At 38.8% G+C, this 23,242-nt stretch overlaps 1 protein-coding gene across 1 annotated transcript in view; it reads left to right on the plus strand.

The window, feature by feature from the left end:
* The window catches only part of LOC126088240 (insulin receptor-like), a 100,699-nt gene that overhangs the window by 26,670 nt on the left and 50,787 nt on the right, over positions 1-23,242 (plus strand). Inside the window, exons 8-11 of the mRNA XM_049906370.1 lie at positions 4,850-5,030; positions 6,991-7,160; positions 15,100-15,270; positions 20,328-20,532. Coding sequence (XP_049762327.1) covers positions 4,850-5,030; positions 6,991-7,160; positions 15,100-15,270; positions 20,328-20,532 — 727 coding nt within the window. The remainder of the gene's footprint in view (positions 1-4,849; positions 5,031-6,990; positions 7,161-15,099; positions 15,271-20,327; positions 20,533-23,242) is intronic.

The raw sequence follows: 23,242 nt of genomic DNA on the forward strand, positions 1-23,242 counted from the left end.
TAGAATTTTCTGCCATACAAATAGTGGTGGAATTTAGTGAGCCATACCCAAAAGGCAAAGCCTCTTTCTCAATTTATGAATAGTTACACTGAGCTTTGGGCAACACTTTTGATGCAAAAGCGACAGGCTTGTCTTTATCACCAATTCTGTGTGAAAGCACTGCACCAGTTCCATAAGAGGAAGTGTCAACTTGCAATACAACTGGTTTGGCAGGATCAGAGTGAACTAAGCATCGATCACTGAGCAATGCATCTTTAAGTTTTTCGAAAGCTACATGGCACTCATCTGTCTAAACAAAAGGGACATTCTTACGATGCAAGTGATGCAATGGAGCTGCAATTTGTGCAGCATTCGGTATGAACCGAATATAATAGTTCATTTTCCCCAAGACTGACTGCAATTCTGTGACATTGCAAGGAACTGGCAAATCTCGTATGGCTAACAAATGCAACTGAAGAGGATGGACAACTTGTTTATGAAATGACCATGATACTGCAACTCAGGTTTAAAAGAATCACACTTGTCCAGTCTACACTTTAGTCCTCCATCAGATAACACACGAAACAAAGCACGCAAATTTGCAATATGATCTTCAGCTGCATGACCTACTACAACAATATCATCCAAATAGTTTGAACCGTTTGGCACTTGAGCAGTCAGCTGTTCCAAATACTGTTGGAAAATGGCAGGTGCGAAAGCACTGCTGAAAGGCAAACACAAATTTTTAAACAAGCCAAAATGAGTATTCACTATACACACTTTTTAAGACTCTTCATTGAGCAGTTTTTGAAGATATGCATCGCACAAATTAATTTTTGAAACACAGCGACCAGCGCCTAATCTGTCCATGAGATCCTCTGGGCATGGCAAGGGGTAAGTATTAATCACAGTTTGCGGGTTAACCATAGACTTAAAGTCAACACAAAGGCGAATGCAACCTGAAGGTTTGGAGAGCAAAACCAGTGTACTTGCCCACTGACTAGCTTGTATGGGCACAATAGAAGCAATATCTTGCAATTCTCTAAGTTCAGCAGTGACGTTGTCCCGTAATGCAATGGGAACAGTTCTGGCCCGGCAAAATTTTGACTGAGCATTTTCTTTTGGAGTAATGTGTGCAACCTTCAGAAAAGACTTTCGGGAATTCTTTTAGCGAGCTAGCTACACTGTTTTATGCATGGAATGCAGACACTGGCAACACGTTGTCCTGAAAGTTAAAGCCAAACAAATCAAATGAATCAAGACCAAATATGTACTCACAATTGCGTGATTGTAGCACTGTAAAAGGCACTATTTGCGTATGCAAGCGATACATGGTAGGCAAAGTACATTTCCCAAGAAGGGGAATGTTGTGTCCATTATAAGCCGTCAGGTGCGTGCTAGTTTTAGACAGGTGTGGAGAGCCTAAAATTTCATATGTGTGACGATTCAGCAACGTAACAGAGGTACCCGTGTCCAAATGAAATTTCGCATGCTTCCCACAACGAAGCAAACGGACAAAATATGTGTTTGCCTGACATCACTGAGGAAACTGCACACTTGTTAGTTGCGGACTTGGAGTATACTGCATTAATGCCATGGGCCTTCTGACTAGATTTTTGGGAATGGGCCGAATTCTTATGTTTGTTGCGTTGCAAACATACAGATTGTACATGTGATTCCTTGCCACAAGCGTAACACTGAGCTTGTCAGGAGGGGCAGTCTTGGCGTATGTGCTGTGAATAACACCGAGGGCATGACTTAATTCTGATCGCCTGTGTAGCCTCCTGTTTAGTGAGCTGCTTACACGGTCGGGAGAGTTGTTTACGTGGTGTGGTGAGTGCAAGCTGTCACTGTCGAATGGGCCAGTTACAAACAAAGGACTCTACCTGAAAAAATTGCTGGCTGCGCAAATGTATTGGCTGACAGGGCACCTGAATCGTACTGATCTAGTATTTGCACTCTTTGCTGAAACAATGGATCGGACTGTTTCAAAATCTGTTCTCTGAGTGTGACATCAGTTACTTTGTGCACGACCACATTCTCGCAACATGACATCTGAATATAAAGCACCACAAGCACATTTGAATTTCCTCGTTATACCCTGCAAATGTTACCCACATGCGATAAGTTTGTTCTGACCATTTTTTACAATTAAAGAATTGATATCTAGATGCTACCACATTCACTTGTTGGTCATAATAGTTTGTTAGTGAGTCTACAACCTGATCATACGAAAGTTCACTCGGAGTGGCATTAGGAAACAACTTCAGAGTGAGTCTGAAGTTCATGAAACTGGTGAAAAGGTGGTATGGCACTTGGAGCTGCTGTAGTTGTTGCTTGTGCTGCGTTAGTAGTTTGGTTTGCCAGGAGCTGCTGTACTGTGTTTAACAGTGAGGATATTTGCTGGCTATGAAACTGAAACAGGTGCATTGCATCTAATGCTGGCAGCTGTGGCACCGGAGCAGGGGGTGGGATAGGTGGGGTGGGCATGTTGGAAGAGACAGATACAAGAAACAGACAAGGCAAGCAAGAAAAATAAGTACAAAAGCAAAGAAAATTTCTGCAATGTACACCTGAAAACACAGATTAGCAAAAACACAATAGGAGACTGTTGAAGCAAGTAAACACCCCCGCAAAGAAAAGACGAGAGAGAATTAAGGTGCCAGCGAAACCCAAAGGAAAATTCTGTGGCCACAAGGCGTGTGTGTGTGTGTGTGTGTGTGTGTGTGTGTGTGTGTGTGTGTGTGTGTGTGTGTTTTTCTCATATCGCTAGACAATAATTCAAGCAAATCGTGTTAATGGAGTTTCTTTCAGTAAGATAATTCACAATACTTAACTTTGTGTATTCACAAAGGTGTGTCACACGCAAATGGCGACATGCAAAAAATCAATGTTCTTCAGTATATACAATTTCAGTGCAAGCTAACAATACAGTTCATAAGTCACTCCTGTAGCTTTTGTATGACGACTTGTCTTCCACTCCATGGGCAGCTAGGTGTTTACCTTCTCTTCGTGATAGGCTGCTCCTGTCTCAGTGTTGTCCTAGAGAAGGGCTCATCAGTGTACTATTGGCTGACGTCGTCTCACAGTCGTACCTGTTCTTCCATTCTTGATCGTTGTGCCGGCGCTTGTTGTTACACCGGAACAAACTATTTTGATTGATTTGTTTCACATTAACAATAATTCTCATAATGGTTTCACCTGAAGTTAAAATAGGAATAATCATGCCTTCCAAAGGCAACATAATTCATTTATGAAACTTGATTTTATTTAAATCAATATCTTTTGTTAATTTGGACTGAGGGTACTCCATATAGCATGAGATATCTGATGCAGGCATGTTTGGAAAATAGGCCTCTAGTGGGCGGAAGGATGAAATCAGAAAATAGTATGTTAAGATTAATTAATCCTGTAGAACATCTGGCAGTCATCTAATTCAAAACCAAAGCCGGAAGTGAAGAAAGGGACCTCAATGCATCAGTGGCACTCATTTAGATAATATCATATCATTTGTTTATAAATTGGATGTTGAGACGTACACAGAACCCTGCAAAGCTGTACATACAGCTTGCTAGTGTGTTTGGTGCGCAGTGTCTGTGGCCAGCCTATATAGAGCTCAGACATAGATGTTGTCTAGAAATTCAGAACCTTGTGTTCATTAATCGCAATGCAACTACATTGAGATGCATAAGTGATTCTGGCATAGGCTTCACATTTGTGTATTTTTTGATGTTGCTTTGCTTTCGATGCTGCTGATGACCTGTTGGTCACTTGATAAAGTTCAATTTTGGTATAAGTGTTCAGCACAGATTATGTAAGTGAGCAAAAGCTTGTGATGGAAGGCTCAGATTACTTTCTGTTTTATGGGAACAGTTTAAAGTTCTACTTGGCAGTTAGAATTGTTGTTTTGTACAGTTACACTTACAAGAGTCATGATGTTAGTTAAATAGTCATTTAACGTTTTGGTAGGGTTCCAGTTAATGGTTAATATTTCTCTGCTTGTGAGCTCTATGCTCATGATCTATAAGTGTGATTGATAGCCATCTCATAAAGGCATGACTGGGATTGGAGATACCTGAGGTCAACTCATTTGTGTGCTCTTGCAATTTGTGTTAAGCATCTGTAGTTACTAAACCCTTGTGCATTCTTACTGTTGATCATTATAGGACTATGCACCTCTGCCTTGGCAGCCTTATTTGAGTAGCGGACCACCATTTTCCCTGCCCATCCCATCATTTTTTGTACTCTACAAAGTGAACAACCGACCCATATCAATACAATCTGGGAGGCTTGAATAGTGGACAAAGCATCTCAGTGAAACTACTTAACATTATGTTCCTTCTCTGATTGTGAAGGTTGTTGTCTATGTAATACATATGTTTAAACATTGTTGACATTGTTCATGCATATGTTTGTATTTATTGTTTGGAGTGATGCATGGAAGTGCTTGAAATCATTTGAAGTGGACTCGAGCAAAAATTCAACATTTATTGCCTTGTTCTTGAATACAAGTAATTGAATATTTGTTATTAAGCACATATTAGATGTTTTACCTTTTTTATACTTCCTTAAAAGAACTAAAACATGTATTTGCTGGATGTGAATTAGCTATCTTTAACTAAGTTGCCTGCGGTTCTGTTATCCTTTCAAGAGCCTATTTAGTAATAAAAGTGGCTATTTTGTTTCCTAAGTGACTAACTCCTAACAAACTAAGCAACATGTAACACATTTGCACAATGTAATTATTAAATATCCTTTCTATGTAACTAATGCAAGTTTTGCTGTATGCGTGGTTGTGTGTGTTTTTAGTGTATTTTAGAAATAAATGAACTGATTACGTATAATTTTGTTATTCTTTGTTTCATTATAGGTAATGTTACTAATTTGGAGGTGAAAATTAAGAAAACAGATTCAAAAGGTGTGATTATTAGTTGGAAGCAATTTGACCATTATGATCCTCGCTCTCTTCTTGGCTACGTTGTCTATTATACAGAAGCTCCTTACCGAAACCTGACTCTGTATGATGGACGCGATGCCTGTGGCAGTGATGGGTAAGCTATGGCACAATCTCTTCTGTTTTGGAACAGAAAATTGAAACATAAGCAGACAAGTCAAAACATGAAATATTGAGATTTAAAGTAGACTATTTTTGTAAAAATAGGAAGAAAGCAGACACAGAGTTCAGCATTTGATTGACGTCGGCGTCGTTACGGATGAGGTAGTACTTCATTTAGAATTGCAAAGCAGAAATGATCTTGATGCTCTTGTTGATAGAAATGTCTCATTCTTTGCCCAAGCTAATTTAGGGAAAACATTATAAAACTAAATTATGCTGGCTGGACAGTGAATGATATTCAGCTTATTTGTAAAAAGTCAGGTGAAGCAGCAATTTTTATATAAATATCTCAGAGATTTTTGCTAAGACAGTGTAATAAAGCATATTCTAGCCACAACAGATGCTTGTAATTGGAGGATTTCCAATATAACAGTGTTCAGTGGGTTAAAGAGCTCCACAGTCTCAGGATGAAATGAGATCAGTTTATGAGGTAAAGGTGATAGCAGATATAATGTAGTTGTATCAGAGAGAAGTGATACAATTACTAGTACTGCTACTAGAGAAATGACTTGAGAGTTATGTCAAAGGAAATATTAATTGATTTAAAAAGAAAGATGATGAGACTTACCAAACAAAAGCGCTGGCAGGTCGATAGACACACAAACAAACACAAACATACACACAAAATTCTAGCTTTCGCAACCAACGGTTGCCTCGTCAGGAAAGAGGGAAGGAGAAGGAAAGACAAAAGGATATGGGTTTTAAGGGAGAGGGTAAGGAGTCATTCCAATCCTGGGAGCGGAAAGACTTACCTTAGGGGGAAAAAAGGACAGGTATACACTCGCACACACACACACATATCCATCCGCATATACACAGACACAAGCAGACATGTCAAATGTCAGGGAATGTATTTTCCTGGCAAAATGAATGAAATTTATGGACAATCTTCAGCATAACTTCCAAAGAGAGCTACAGTTCTTCTCAAGGTTCATAACATGTGCTCAGTGCTGAAAATATATACTGAAAATTAATGAAAATAATAATGGGGTTATTACATTTTCATAAAGTGAAAAGATTTTGTTAGAAGTGTGTTGGGATGTGGAGAACTATTTAAATTGACCAATGGGCCACCTTTCCCAACTTGATCAAGTCATTTCTAAGCAGAAATACTTGTGCTTTTATCTTCAAATCTACAAGTGAGGAGATATATTAAGGGGTATAAGAAACCTTACTTCTACTAACTAGATGTATGAATGGTGAACGCAAGTGCCACCTACAGAATACAGGACCAAAAAGGGCTAATGTTCGCAAAATTCTGGAGCAACCTGCCGAGACACTCGTGAAGAATATTTCCTGCTTGACAGTCAAAACAAAGCAGCACATTTGTGAAGGTTTCAAGGCAGGAGGTGTGAAGATGTTCTAGTAAAAATAGTCTCAAATGCAAAGAAAACTGCTTGTTCTAGAAGACGTAAAATCTGCTGTGAGTGAGCAACAACGAGAATCCTATTCGGGGAGAGAAGATTTGAAGTCATACTTCATTTGGAAATTTTACTTCATTTGGACTTGTGCTTTGTTATGGACCCAACACAGCTTAATTATGCATCAATTTTTTGTTGTATAATGAATAACTTCATTTTTGGATAATTTGTACAAAATCAAATAGATGAAAAGCTGGATTATATGGTGGGAAATAATCTTGATCATGCAATAATTAGATTTGAAAGTCTAAATTTGTGTGTTTTTATAACAATTGGTCTCTCTCTCTCTCTATCACACACACACACACACACACACACACACACGTGTGCGCGCATGTGTACGCATTGAGGAAATTGAAACTTTGGTTCAGTTAAAGTTTTGATCGTGTTCGGTGCTGATAAAACATTGCTTTAAATTGTATTCATGTTAATGTAGACTTTATTTTCCTGTACTAATAAATAAATTTGTTACAGATGGAGAGTTGTCGATGTTTGGGTAAATGAGGACAGTCAGGAAATAGATCATTTGCTATCACGCCTGAAGCCATTCACGCAGTATGCATTTTATGTCAGGACATACACGATTGCTACAGAGCGAACTGGGGCCCAGAGTGAGATACAGTACTTTGTGACACTGCCAGATGGTGAGTTCCCACCAAATAATTATTAATTGTAAAAAAAGAGATGATGTCTAAATTTGAGGTACTAGCAAGTGGAACAATTTCCACTTCAAATACTGTGCTTGCTAGTGATAAAGTTGATGATTTAGGCATAATAGAATATAATATTTGTCATTGAAATTTTGAATAATTATTTCCTGGCTCAAAGTAATTGAAACAGTTGACACCCTTCACTTACTTATTATGGAGTGAAGGAGCAGACTCCTTTTACTAACTATGAAATGTCCATTTTCTTGTAATTCACTTCAAATTCTTGTCCACAGTTTCTACAGTGAGTAGATCCCATTCTTGAAGTGGTGCTCGTGAAGTCTACAAAACATTTGTCTGCAAAGTAATCTCTTCAGTTGGAAAAAAAAAGTCAACTAAAAGTGCCTTCCAGGCACAAATTTCGTTAGTTGTAAGGTCAGATGCTGAGAAGGGTGCATATATAGTACTGCTGGTAGACACACATAAAAGTATGTGGTCCCATCCTAGCCTTCTGTACTACTTGGTCATTCTTTGGGGACAGATAGTTTTAGGTTGTTAAGAAAGGAGGTCATCTCCTCTGTCAGTGATCAGTGATTTGGTAGTGTGAAAAAAGTCATTTAAAGGGCTGAAGCAAGGCAAAGGCATACCACCTACCGCAGGAACATGCCCAGTAGAGCACTGTCATTTTCAAAGCAACCTTTTGATTGAGGACATCGCTTTGCTCTTGGTGACTGCTGTTTACAAGTATAGGATGACAGATGCTTGTGTATGTGACAGATGCTTAGACTGAAAAACAATTAGGTATTTGACAACCCTTGTATAGTGTTAGGATCAAATAGGTAAAAAGGCAAGACTTGGTAGATCCTCAGAGAACACTGAACATATTTAATTTAATTCACAAAAGGAGAAAGTGTAAAAATGCAGCAAGTGAAGCAGACAAAAGGCAATACGGAAATCTAAAAAAAGTGAGACTGACCAAAAATGCAAAATAGCTACGTGGGAATGGCTGTAGGACAAGAGCGATGCTGTAGAAGTGTGCTTGATGAGGGGAAAGATGTAAGCTGTCTGTAGGAAAATTAAAGAGACCTTTGGAAGAAAGAGCAGCAACTATGTTAATATCAAGAGCCCAGATGGTAACCCAGTACTAAATAAAAAAGGGAGAACTGAAAGGTGGAAGGAATGTACTGAAGGGTAATGAAAGGGAAATGAACTCGAAAGAAATCTTGAAGAAAGGAAAGAGGAAGAAATGATGGCGAGAAGTGAGATACCCTCAGACTTCAAGAACAAAATAATTCCTATTTCAAAGAAGACAGATGTGAATATTACTGAACTATCAGTTTAATAAGTCATGGTTGCCAAATACCGACAAGAATTATTTACAGGAGAATCGAGAAAAAGGCAAATGGTGACTGAGCGGAGGGTCAGTTTGTATTTTAGAGAAATACAGGAACACACAAGGCAATACTGACTCTGCAACGTATCTTAGAAGATAGGTTAAAGAAAGGCAGACTTACGTTTATAACGTTTGTGGACTTTTAGAGAAAGCTTATGATAAAGATAACTTGACTTAGCTCCTTGAAATTGTGAAGGTAGCAGGGACAGAATATAGAAAGCAAAAGGTTATGTACGACTTGTACAGAAACTTGGCTGCAGTTCTAAGAGCCAGGACTGAGCAAGGTTGTGCAGTGGCTAGTACACTGGACTCGTATTTGGGAGGAAGACAGTTCACATTCCTGTCCGATAGTCTTGATATAGATTTTCTATGATTTCCATAAATCACTTAAGGCAAATGCCAGGATGGTTCCTTTCAAAACGTAAGGCCGATTTCCTTCCCCATCCTTCTTTAATCTAAGCTTGTGCTCCATCTCTAATGACCTCATTCTCAATGAGTGATTAAACACTAATCTTTTTTCCTTTTCCAAGAGTCAAAGGACATGAAAGGGAGCTAGCAGTTGAGAAATGAGTGAGACAGGGTTGCATCCTACTTTGATGTTATTCAGTTTGGACAATTAGCAAGCAGTAAAGATAAATAAGGGAAAATTTGGAAGGGAATTAAAGTTCAAGGAGAAGGAGAAAAAACTTTGAGCTTTGCTGATGACATTGTAATTCTCTGGGAGACGGCAAAGGACTTGAAAGAGCAACTGACAAGAGTGGACATTGTCCTGGAAAGAGCCAATAAGATGAACATGCACAAAAGTACAACAAGGTTAACAGAATGTAGTTGAATTAAATCAGGTTATGCTGAGGTGATTAGTTTAGCAAATAGAGACTATAAGTAGTAGATGAGTTTTGCTATCTGTGTAGCAAAATAACTGAGAGTGGCTGTAGTAGAGAAAACATAAAATGCCCATAGGCAGTAACAAGAAATGTTTTTATGAAAAACAGGAGGTTAACAACTAATATAAATTTTAATGTTAGGAATCTTTTTATGAATGTATTTGTGTGGAGTGTAAGCTTGTACAGAAGTGGAACATGGAGAATAAGCAGTACAGGCAAGAAGAGAGTAGTGGCTTATGAAATTCTGTACTTCAAAAGGATGCTAAAGGTTAGATGAGTAGCTTGAATAACTAAAGAGGAGGTACTGAATCAGATGGGGGAAAAATAAATTTGTGACACAACTTGACTAACAGAAGGGATTGGCTGATGGGACACATCCTCAGGCATCAACGGCTTATCAGCTTGGTAATGGGAGGGTCTAGTATCCAATGATGATTCAAATTCCTTGCCTAGTCGAAGTATCAATACAGAGAACACGTCAAAGATACACGAGCTCCAGAAGAAAGATCCGACTCATGGCTGTGTGGGGCAATGCTGCCATGACAAATACATAAGGTGGCACCACCCTCTGAAGACTGTTTACTAATATACCACAGTCTGGTGATTTGAGTGCGAGTTGTTATAAACTGTGTTGTTTATACCTATGTAGGGTAGGATAGTGTGTGGAGTTTGCAGAGGGAGGCTGAACCATGAATATATTGAGTATGTTCAAAAAGGAGGTGACAGTAATTATTTGGAGATGAAAGAGACTTACACAGGATAGACTAGCGCAAATAACTGCACTGAACCAGTTTCCAGACTGAAGACCACAAGTACTGCAGTGTTAATCTATGGCTCAACAGAAACTAATTGTCTGGCAATAAATATAATTTTTGGTGGTTCCACAATGCTTTTCTTTAAAAACTTTTAAGATGCAGAACACTGTCTACAGAAAAAATGTTCTGAAGGTATTTCAGTTTTGTGTGTTTTTTGGATGTATGCCCATTTCCTTAAATCTTTTTTGACACTGATGTACTCTAATACACGACACTTATGTGATAAGTGATAAGTTTAATTCAATTTTGCACACCAAGTGAGGTGGCACAGTGGTTAGCACACTGGACTCACATTCGGGAGGACGATGGTTCAAACCAGCATCCGCCCATCCTGATTTAGGTTTTCCATGATTTCCCTAAATCACTTTATGCATATGCCGGGATGGTGCCTTTGAAAAGGTCATGGCCGACTTCCTTCCCCGTCCTTCCCTTATCCGATGAGACCAATGACCTTGTGGTTTGGTCCCCTCCCCCAAATCAACCAATCAACCAACCGTCCAGTTTTGCACACAAATACATTCGAATTATAATCAGTTGGGACCAGAGCAAAAAATATATAATTTATAAGCAAAATGTTAAATAAAATGTTCAACAGTTCAACAAATTACACTGAGGTGACAGAAGTCATGGGATACCTCCTAATATCATGTCGGACATCCTTTTGCACAGTGTAGTATAGCATCTCAATGTGGCATGGCCTCAACAACAAATCGCTGGAAGTCCCCTGCAGAAATATTGAGTCATGCTGCCCCTATAGTTGGCCATAACTCTATGAGTATTACTGCTGCAGGATTTTGTGCACGAACTGACCTCTCAATTATGTCCCAAAAGGTTTGATTGGAATTCGTGTCAGGCAGTCTGGGTGGCCAAATCATTCGTTTGAATTCTCCAGAAAGCTTTTTGTACCAGTCGCAAACAGTTGTGGCTTGTTGACATTGCGCATTGTCATCCACAAAAATTCCGTCGTTGTTTGGGAACATGAAGTTCACGAATGGCTGTAAGGGTCTCCAAGTAGCCAAACATAACCATTACATTTAAATACAGCCCTCGGCAGTATGGAGCCACCATCAGCTTCCATAGTGCAATTTGACAAGTTGGGTCCATTGCATCATGGGGTCTGGTCCACACTTGAATCTTACTATCTGCTCTTAACAACTGAAATTGGGACTCATTTGATCAGGCCACAGTTTTCCAGTCATCTAGGGTCAAACCGATATGGTCACAAGCCCAGGAGAGATGCTGCAGGTGATGTCATGATGTTAGCAAAGTCACACGGATCAGTTGTCTGCTGCTACAGCCCGTAAAGCCGAATTTCATTGTACTGTCCTACGGATATGTTAGTTGTACATCCCACATTGATTTCTGTGGTTATATCACACAGTGTTGTTTGTTTGTTAGTGCTGACCACTCTACGCAAATGCCGCTGCTCCTGGTTGTTAAGAAAAGGCCATTGGCCACTGTGTTATCTGTGGTAAGTGGTAATGCCTAAAATTTCATATTCTTGGCACACTTTTGACACTGTGGATCTCGGAATAGGGAATTTCCTAACAGTTTCCAATGTGGAGTGTCCCAGGTGCCTGACTCCAACTACCATTCCACCTTCAAAGTCTGTTAATTCTATTCGTGCAACCATAATTATGTCTGCAGACTTTTCACACAAATCATCTGAGTACAAATGACAGCTCCACCAATGCACTCCCCTTTTATACCTTGTGTATATGATACTGCCGTCATTTGTGTATGGGCATATCTCTATTCCATGACTTTTGTCACCTATGTGTACATTATGGTACAGTGTTATGCACTGAAACAGTGTAAATTAAAGTTTTTTTTTCTTCTCAGTGAAAATTTCCTTGTAGCACAATAATAATCTTTTATTTCCTATTTTGTAACAGAAATGCACATTTAATTGGAGTCTACTTTTTAGAAAACTTGTAGCCCTTTTTCAATTGAACTAAGGCCTTCTGCTAAGTCTGCAACTATAATTTGAGATTCTGATTGAATTGGGTATAAAGAATCAAGTTGTTCAATATTTTTCTCTTGGTCACATGTTTCTCTAAGCACATCAATTGTCGGCTCCTGATTGTGCGAATCCAGTGGTTCTTCAATGTCATCACCACCCACCTCTTAAATTTAACAGCCTGGGAAGAACAACCAATTTTTAAATTATGTTATCAATTTAATGGAACTCTGGTGTTGATTCCCCCTGGGTTACAATGGAGAAAAAATGGACACAGCTTTTCTAGGCAGCATTTAAAGTTTTTTTGTAAAATTTCATTCCAGAATTGTCCAGTAATTCTCACAGCGTCTAAAACATTGAATTGCTTCCAAAAGTCTTTAACAAAGAACTCATTGTTTTGTCTCATAGCTTCATGTATATGCACAAACCATCATCTTGTGTAGTAAGCTTTAAATGTTTCATTGACTCTATGGTCCATTGGCTGATGCAAGCTGGTTGTATTTGGTGACAAAAATACAACTTTCACACATGGGTCAAAATTAATTAGATTAGTAGGAGAATTACCTAGTGTGTTGTTGATTAAAAGCATCAGTTTAAATGAGATTTGTTTTCATTGGCAATGACGTTTGACTTCAGGTATGAAATGATGACAACCAGTCATAAGAAAGGGAAGCTATCATCCAAGCTTTAGAATTTGGCTTCCAAATCACAATAAACCAGATATAAGCATATTTTTAAAGCTCTTGGATTTCTGAGTGATAAAATAAGAGAGTTTTTAATTTCCAGTCCCCAGCTGCATTCTCACCAGCCATCGACCTTTGGTGATATCAAACCTGGAAAGGTTTTCTGTTTGCACACGATAAAAGTCCTTTAAGGCATCTACTTCCAGAATAGAGCAGTTTCATCTGCATTGAATGTGGATTGGCTGTTATAGCCACCTTGTATTAGTGCCTCGAGTTTCTCTGGACAGAGTGATGTAGTCTGTTTATCAGCACTTAAAAACTACTTTTGAATTGGCTAAACTGACCATTACTAGCCGTAAACATTTCATCTTTGGTCAACTCCCCAGCTTCTTTTTTCAGTCTCTCAAACATCAGCTTAGCTTGAGAACTCACCATGTTCTGATCAACAGAATAATTTTTCGCTCTTACTTGATTATCTCATGATAACTTTAATGTTGTTTCTATCTTAACAATAATACCATGATGTTTACAGATGATACTTGAATTCAAAGACTAAAAATTTTTCACATCTTCAAGGATTTTCACGTTACCCTTTATAATTTTTTTTAATTGTTGATTCTGGTATATTAAAATTCTTTTTCAGTTCACAAATTTTAATTTTTGCCTTGAAGCCCTTGATAATATTAAGTTTACACCAAAAGATAATGATTTTCTTTTCTTGCCTGATGCAAATGAATCAGTTCTGCTTCATTTGGATGACGTAGTTAGAATATATCACTCAAGCCAGCTCTGTGGATAGAACGATTCTGCTCAGAGTACCTCTGAAGCGGTCATTAGCTGGTCACTGTGTGGATAGAGTGGGGGCAGAAGTGCGCAGTGCTCAAACAGATGAATCACATAACTTCGGATTTGCAAAAAATGGGGCAGCGTAAGTCTGCATATAACTGCGCCACAGTATTATTGTTTTCAGCTTTGAAGCTGATTGTGCTCATTTGGAGTTACCTATTCTTCTTAAGTGGTCATAAAACCACACTCTGTAGTTGTGCTTTGTATCTGTACTTTATCTATTTTAAAATATGGGGTTGGTACATAAGTTCGTAGCATTTTACCATAATAATAATAATAATAATACAACAGATACATGTGACAGAGACTGTAGTCATCAGTAATATATTCTCCTTCACTGCCAATATATTCTCCAGTCTGCCAATGCTGGGGTAAATTTTCAGGTTTTGCATCTGGCTCTTCTACAGCGGCATGATCCTTAAAAGCAAGGGGTTGGGACTGGGAGTGGCATGGAGATGGACTAGCGTGTTGTGGAGGTTGGGTGGGCAACAGAACGCCACTTTCAGAGGGGTGGGAAGAATCTTGGGTAGGATGTCTCTCAATTCAGGGCATGGCAATAGTTAGTCACATTTTAATTGTGCCAGTCTGCAATTTAACGTGTCTCCTTTATGGTAAGTAGCAGTCTTTTTTTTTCGTACAGTGTTGGTATTCCTATCTGGAGTCTCCCCTGTTTGGTTTAAAGTTTGAATCAAACTGAATTGTTTACTAAACTGCTGAGCATGTTACCTCTTCATCCATTAACTGAATCATTGATTGATTCATTTAATTTGATTAGAGTGCAGTGTTCCATAGAGTGTATCATAAAGGAGACTTTTGAGGAATGTGAAACATGTCAAAATGTAAATTTACAGAGATCAGTACCTATGAAAACCAACTTTTGTAGGTTGTTGTAACTGTTATCTCTCATGTAAACATTATCAGTGTGTCATGTCTTGCAGCTCTCAAATACTTAAGAAAAGACGTGTTTAAATGTTTAACACCAAAGCTGCTAGTAACTTACTGGCTGACTAATCATTGTCACGTGGGTCACACCAAGCAGGATAATGAAGAATTGAGATACATTTAAGTGTGATGTCATAAGTAGAATCATACACACAAAACATATCCTAAATACAAATAAGTGGCTTGTGAAAATGGACAAAGTGTGAAACTAGTCAGCCAGTAATTAAATAACAGTTTTGGTGTTAAATATTTAAAAATGTCTTTTCCTCAGTGTTATTTCTCACTTTGTTCAACATTAGTTTTGTGCTCAGAAAGTATTGAACATTGTGGTAGCTCATGATATAAGTATACTAAAAAAAATTACCACTGGGAGGATGTGCAGAGTCGATTCATGATACTGTTTTGTGTTTCAGTGCCAACTCCTCCACAGGTTGTCCGTGCTTTCCCTAACAGCAGCTCAGATATTGTGATTGAATGGAAGCCTCCCTTACAACCCAATGGCAATGTTACTCACTATGTCATTACTGGAGGCTGGGCACAAGATGATCCAGACAATCTTGAACGGAGAAATTATTGCATGGAACGTAAGTGTTGTACACATAGAGTAAAACACTGTAATCAAGAGAATAACACAGTATTTTAAAATCTACTGGCTGTGTATTCATGCTTTTCTGAATAGTTGTAAACATCACTTAAAAAAAAAAAAAAAGATGCAAAATGCTACATCTGCATTCACAAAGCTAACAAAGTTGCTAACAGTTTGAATTGTAACTGACTTTGCATACACTGCTACTATAAAATGGCTGACAGCATTGAAAATTGAAGACACTGCTCAAATATTCGATAGAATTTTAGAGGGACTCTAGTTGAAAGCATTTAAAAATTATAAATGGCACAAGCTTGTCAGGAGGCTGGGTATAATAAAGGTTATTCTGAAGAAATGTGGTAGCAGGTAACTGTTACATCAGAACATTGATGCTCAACACCACATTGTCCAGCAATGCCAGATGGAATGCAATTTTTCCTTTTTGCTGCAACACTCTGGTGATATTTTCTAAGAACAGAAGCAGGTAGTAATTATTATCTTTTATTCTAGTGTGTAACTGTGTTAAGTTTTTGCTGTGTAGTGTATATTCACTGAAGCACCAAAGAAACTGGTATAGGCATGCTTATTCAAATACAGATATGTAAGCACGCAGAATACAGGGCTGTGTTTGGCAATGCCTATATAAGACAAGAAGTGTCTGGTGCAGTTGTTAGATCGGTTACTGCTGCTACAATGGCAGGTTATCAAGATTTAAGTGAGTATGAATGTGGGGTTACAGTTGGCATATGGATGCTGGGACACAGCAATGAGGTGGGGGTTTTCCCATATGACCATTTGACAAGTGTACCATGAATATTGGGAATCCGGTAAAACATCAAATCTCTGACATTGCTGCGGCCAGAAAGAGATCGTGCAAGAATGGGATCAACGACGACTGAAGAGAATTGTTCAGTGTGACAGAAGTGCAACCCTTTGGCAAATTGTGCAGATTTCAATACTGGGCCACCAACAAGTGTCAAGGTGTGAACCATTCAATGAAACATCATCAATACACTCAAAGAATAAATGGTGTTGAAAATATACTTGACTTCTTTGCTACAAATAATCCTGAGCAAATAGGGAGCATCATGATGTTTTCAGGGATAAGCGACCGTAAGGTTGCTGTAGTGAGACTAAATACCATAACATCAAAACCCACCAAAAATAAGCACAAAGTACATCTATTTGAAAGAGCAAATAAAAATTCTCTTGATGCCTTCTGAAGAGCCAGTCTGCACTTCTTCCAATCTGACTATATAAGTATAGACCAGATGTGGTTTAAATTCAGAGAAATAGTACCAGTGGCAATTGAAAGATATATACCATATAAACTAATAAGAGATGGTGCTGATTCCCTATGGCACACAAAACAAGCCAGAATGCTGGTGCAGAAGAAATGAAAAAACATGACAAATTTCAGTGAACAAGATTAGCGAAGTTTTACACAAGCTTGAAATATAGCACAAACTTCATTGTGAGATGCTTTTAATAGTTTCGACAACAGAACTGTCTAGAAATCTGGCAGAAAATCTGAAGATTCTGGTTGTATGTAAAGGGCACCAGTGGAAAGACACAATCAGTATCCTCATTGAGCAATAACAATGGTGGTGATATGGAGGACAGTGCTACTAAAGCAGAGTTACTAAACACAGTTTTCCAAAATTCCTTCATCAAAGTAAATGAACTAAATAGTTCTGAATTTGAATCAGGAACAACTTCCAACATGAGTAACTTAGAAGTAGATTTCTTCTGTGTAGCAAAACAGCTTAAAATACTTAACAAAGGCAAGACCTCCAGGCGAGATAGCATACTAGTCAGGTTCCTTTCTTAGTAAGCTGATACACTAGCCCCATACTTAGCAATCATATACAACTCCTTGCTGGTTGAAAGATCTGCACTTAAAGACTGGAAAGTTGTACAAGTCACACCAATACTGAAGAATGAAAATAGGAGCAATCTGCTGAATCACAGATCCATATCACTAATGTTGATTTGCAGTAGGATTTTGGAACATATACTGTGTTCGAACTGTGTGGGCTACCTTAAAGAGAGAGATTATTGACAGATAGCCAATACGGATTCAGAAAATATCATCTTGTGAAACACAACTAGCTCTTTATTCTCATAAAGTAATTAGTGCTATGAACAGGGTATGTAAAATTGATTCCATAATTTTAGATTTCCAGAAGACTTTTTAACACTGTTGCTCACAAGCGACTTCTGATCCAGTTGCGTGCCTGTGGAGTATCATCTCACAAGGGAACCTCCCCATCGCATCCCCCTCAGATTTAGTTATAAGTTGGCACAGTGGACAGGCCTTGAAAAACTAAACACAGATCAATCGAGAAAACAGGAAGAAGTTGTGTGGAATTATGAAAAAAAAGCAAAATATACAAACTGAGTAGTCCATGCACTGGACAGATAACATCAAAGATAACGTGAGCTCAGGAGCGCCGTGGTCCCGTGGTTAGCGTGAGCGGCTGCCGAACGAGAGGTCCTTGGTTCAAATCTTCCCTCGAGTGAAAAGTTTAATTTTTTATTTTCAGACAATTATTATCTTTCCGTCCGATGCGATCACTTTTTTTGGGATTGATTATCACGTCCACAAGAAAACCTAAATCGGGCAAGATAGAAGAATCTTTTTACCCATTCGCCAAGTGTACAAGTTAGGTGGGTCGAAAACATATTCCTGTCATGTGACGCACATGCCATCACCAGTGTCGAATAGAATACATCAGACATGTTTTCCTGTGGAGCAATCGGTTGACCTATGACCTTGCGATCAAATGTTTTCGGTTCCCATTGGAGAGGCATGTCGTTTCGTCTACTAATCGCACGGTTTTGAGATGCGGTCGCAAAAACACAGACACTAAACTTATTACAGTGAACAGAGACGTCAATGAATGAATGGACAGATCATAACTTTGCAAAAATAAAAAAAGTAAACTTTTCACTTGAGGGAAGACTTGAACCAAGTACCTCTCATTTCGCAGCTGCTCACGCTAACCACGGGACCGTGGGACCATGGCGCTCCTGAGCTCACATTAGCCTTGATGTTGCCTATCTTGCGAATGGACTACTCAGTTTGTATATTTTGCTTATTTTTTTCATAGTTCCACGCAACTTCTTCCTGTTTTCTCGATTGATCTGTGTTCAGTTTTTTAAGATCTATCCACTGTACCAACTTATAACTAAATCTGGGAAGGGTGCGATGGGGAGGTTCCCTTGTCAGTTGTTCAACTGGATCCATGACTTCCTGTCAGAAAGATTACAGTTCATAGTAACTGATGAAAAGTCATCACGTAAAACAGAAGTAAAATCTGGCATTCCCCAATGAAGTGTTAGAGGCCTTCTGCTATTCCTGATCTACATAAACAATTTAGGAGACGATTGGAGCAGCCCTAATAGATTGTTTGCAGATGATGCTATCATTTACTATCTTATAAAATCATCAGATGTTGGAAACAAATTGAAAAATGATTTAGACAAGATATTTCTTTGGTGTGAAAAGTGGCAGTTGACTCTAAATAATGAAAAGTGTGAAGTTTCTCGCATGAGTACTAAACGGAATCTGCTAAATTTCAATTATGGGATAAAACAAGCAAATCCAAAGGTTGTAAATTCAACTAAGCAAATCCAAGGGCTGTAAATTCAACTAAATACTTAAGGCTTAGTGTTATGGATAACTTAAATTGGAATGATCACATAGATAATGTTGTGGGGACAGCAAACAAAAGACAGCGATTTATTCGCAGAACACTTAGAAAATGCAAAATGTCTACTAAAGGGACTGCGTGCACAACACTTGTCCATCCTCCTCTGGAGTATTGCTGCACAGTGTGGGATCCACTTCAGATAGGGGCATTGGAGGACATCGAAAGTGTTCAAAGAAGGGCAGCTCGTTTTGTATTATCGCAAAATCGGGAAGAGAGTGCCACAGATATGATACTTGAACTGGTGTGGCAGTCATAAAACAAAGGCATTTTTCACTACAACAGGATCTTCTCAAGAAATTTCAGTTACCATATTTGTCCTTAGAATGGGAAAATATTTTGTTGTAACCACCTACATAGGGAAGAATGATCTTCATAATAATATAAGAGAAATCAGAGCTCACATGGAAAGATGTACATCTTCGTTTTCCCCTTGCGCCATTCAAGAATCATAATAAGATAAGAGAAATCAGAGCTCACACGGAAAGATGTACATCTTCGTTTTCCCCTTGCGCTGTTCGAGAATGGCATGGTAGAGAAACAGCTTGAAGGTGGTTCGATGAACTCTCTGACAGGCACTTAATTGTGAACTGCAGTGTAAACATGTATATGTAGGTGTAGATGCAGATCTGCAAGGAATAGTGTATCACTGATCTGCAAGGAATAGCGTATCACTTGCAGCCATGTAACTTGGTTTATATCGAGATCCTCACCCATATGGACTAGATATTAGCATCACACTTTGGCATGACAATTTCAAACTCTACAGGAATTGCTGCTCTCAGTGAATGCAGGTCTATCTTAACCAGATTCTGAGTAAACATTGTGAAGTGAGCTGCATGCAATGTACATTTGGATTTGGGTTTCTCACAAAAGGCCGTTGCTCACAACTGCACATAAAGCTGCACGTCTCCAGCAGCTGAATAACCACTGAAGAAATGTAGCTTTATGTGCAGACCGAAGGCATGTAGAGCTGTCTAATGTTTTGTGATTTTGCCTGTTGCCCAATGAGGCATTTAAACTGCAGTGTGTGGAGGATGTACATCCAGGTAGAGGTGGTTCTGTAGCATTTTAGGGGTGTTCTTTTGTAACATGACTTGGATGCACTCATTCAGGTTACCATGAATATAAACCACCATGTTTTTTTCAACATTCTTGGTGACAAAGTATTGCCCCTCTCTTCTTAACCTTTTTATTATGCTGTGAACACTCAGATATTCCAAGATGACAACACCTCTATTCACAGAGTGCTGCAGACGCTGTTTATCAAAGTTCTCATGTGCTGTTTGTGTCTCTTGCACCAGTTTTTATTCCTAATGTAATAGTTTGCCTTTCATTACAGCTCTGGTGTTCTTGGATAAAAAGACGACATATCCACCACTACTGGAAGAAGAAGAATCCAAGGAAGATGATGAGAATGGGGAATGTTGTACTTGCAAGGACTCTGATCAGGATATTGAAAAGATGTCACGCAAAGTGCAAGAAGCTGCAGTTCAAGCACAAATTCACTTTGAGGATTCACTGCAAAATCAGCTGTATGTCAAGAGGTAAATAGGCACTCCACCCTTTCCTGTTGCTACCTCACAGCTAAATTTATGCTTGTTGCTGTTGTTTCGAGGTGAATTAGTAATTCCAGTTTGCACAAAATGGAATAATGAACTTGACTGGATACCTAAAAACTATCATCAGTCAATCATGCTAAATTTTGAAATCAGGTTGTTCTTGTTTTTTCAGTTTTAGTCGTGTGACTACAGGTACATGAATTTTGTGTAAATGCTCTTTAGTTTCCCATCAATGAGTAAGATGACAACAAAAATTTATGCAATACTGCAGAACCAAAGGTGAGATATAGAGAATGGACAGAGTAAAGATAACCAGTCAGTGTGTAGTGTAAGTGCTGAGTGGTAATAAAACCCACAAAAGAGAACTGGCACACTGTATCTCACACACATATGGAAACACATTTTCAGTCTTGGTTGTATCTCAGTCGACTGCTTGGTACCTCAGCTGTACAGTATAGTGGTTGCCGCCATTTGTGCCACTATTTGTTATTATTTTTTAATAGGTTTGTTTGTCTGCCGTCTAAGGACTATTAGAAAGTTTGCAACCATTATGACAGTGCTTTTCATTTATTGTTGTATTAACTGAACCAAGACTTTTTTACCAGTTCACTGTGTTACCTGTAGTCCGATCCACAAATGATGGCGGTTCGCACATTTTGATGCATAGACAGGGATTGCATTATTGATGATTCCAAATGACAGTTGTGGTACGCCCATGTGCGTGCTTTCCGCTCGAAGAAAGTGTTTATCCTGCTAATTATGTCTTTCACTTGCTTCTGCAGAATTTATTACTTACCACCACTATCAGCGATGACAACTCACAACAAATTGAATAGAAATTCGCTAAAGAACTCACTACGATCACTTGCATTAGTCACTGTATTAACAGCAGAGTGCTCACAATATTACTGAATGTTCATTGGCTTTCGGAGAATGCATGACATAGTTACACAAAACAAGCCTAAAGTTGCCTGTCATCATTCATGATTCCAACTATGGTAAGGCCTTTTGTCTGACCATTTGACACCAGTTATAAAAGTCCTCAATGTCACTACAGCTGTTCTGAAGGTGTCACCTTTGTGTGTATTCTGCTTGTATGCCAATTTTCTTTAGATTGTTGTTCAACATTCGTGTGCCAGGATATTCTTTGTGTCAGTATCAAGTAAAAAATTTTGAAGCATTTCATCCATTAGGAGTCATTCATTCTTCATATGTGACCATAAAACTGCAATTATGTATGAACTCAGACTATGTGCTGATTTTCTAGATGGTAATTTTGTTGATCACTTCTGCTACCCTTCTTGTAGACAAGTATGCCTGCTCTTTCTTCCGACTATGAGGCACAGTATTTTGATTGAGGACTGCACAGTACATCACGGTTAAAATTGGGGATATAATAGAGTCGGCAAAGAAAGGTCTCTGCCAGTTGCAATAGGCTCGGCACAGCAGCTGTACTCCTCTACCTCAACCAATAATGTAAAATGATTTTGTATTATGTCTCTGTGACAATGCCTCCATGTTGTCACAACAGAACTCAGTTGTTTTTGCTGCAGCCATTTGTGCTTCACAGCTGAAAGCTGATGGCACACACTACTGTAGCAATTCTACTGTAGCTGCTCAGCTATGATCTCTCTAAACAATCTAGCAAGGATACCATTGGAAAAGGAAGAAGGGAAATTAGAGTTTACTGTCCCATTAACATCGAGGTCATTAGACATGGAGCACGAGCTCAGATTACAAAAGGATGAGGAAGGAAGTTGGCCCTGTGCTTTTCAGAGGAACCATCCTGGAGCTATGTAGGGAAATCACAGAAAACCTACCGTATTTACTCGAATCTAAGCCGCACTCGAATCTAAGCCGCACCTGAAAAATGAGACTCGAAATACAGGGAAAAAAAAAAATTCCCGAATCTAAGCCGCACCTGAAATTTGAGACTCGAAATTCAAGGGGAGAGAAAAGTTTTAGGCCGCACCTCCAAATCGAAACAAATTTGGTCCATTGTAATATGAGACACAATTTAGGTCGAATGAATGACGATACAGCTACAGTAGTTTGGTTCGAGTCGTAAGCTTAGCAGTTAAGCTTTACCAGGTAGCCATTGCTATGCGTCAGGCGCTCTGTCAGTATTTATACGGGTACCCTTCCTTTTTCACGTGCTTCGTCTCGTTTGAATCGATTGCTTATTTTGCTTTGATCTGATAAGTGCCGTTTTCTTTGTTATAGGTGTTTACGCCACTGTAAGCTGAAAATGCATTACTGTACTGTGTCATGCACTGTTTGTCGCATTCTGATAGTGCGTATTTACGGCCATCGCCGCTCGCGGCATGGCTTGCTTTTGTGCGCGCTACCGCCGCTTACAATTAAAAAAAAGAAAAAAAAAGAGGAATGGTCTCATTAGCGAAACAATGGCAAAAGACTGCTATTTGTTGTTACTTACACTGCTGCTTTCTTTGATAATGATCAACAAGAACCATATAATAGACTGCGTATGATAGAACATGTTCTGAACGAGAGTTAGGCGAAAATTTTTCTCTGTTTGAAAATCTTTGTGGCCGCTTCTTTAGTACATAAAATTCTGCACAGAAATTAGTCATCTTAGATTTAAAAATCTAGTCAGTTGCCGTGCTTCATTTCTGACTGTATCACTATTAGGCATAAAAATAATACGAATATAAACATGACACGATACGTATAT

This window comes from Schistocerca cancellata, chromosome 6, assembly GCF_023864275.1.
Source record: "Schistocerca cancellata isolate TAMUIC-IGC-003103 chromosome 6, iqSchCanc2.1, whole genome shotgun sequence".
Lineage (NCBI taxonomy): Eukaryota > Metazoa > Arthropoda > Insecta > Orthoptera > Acrididae > Schistocerca > Schistocerca cancellata.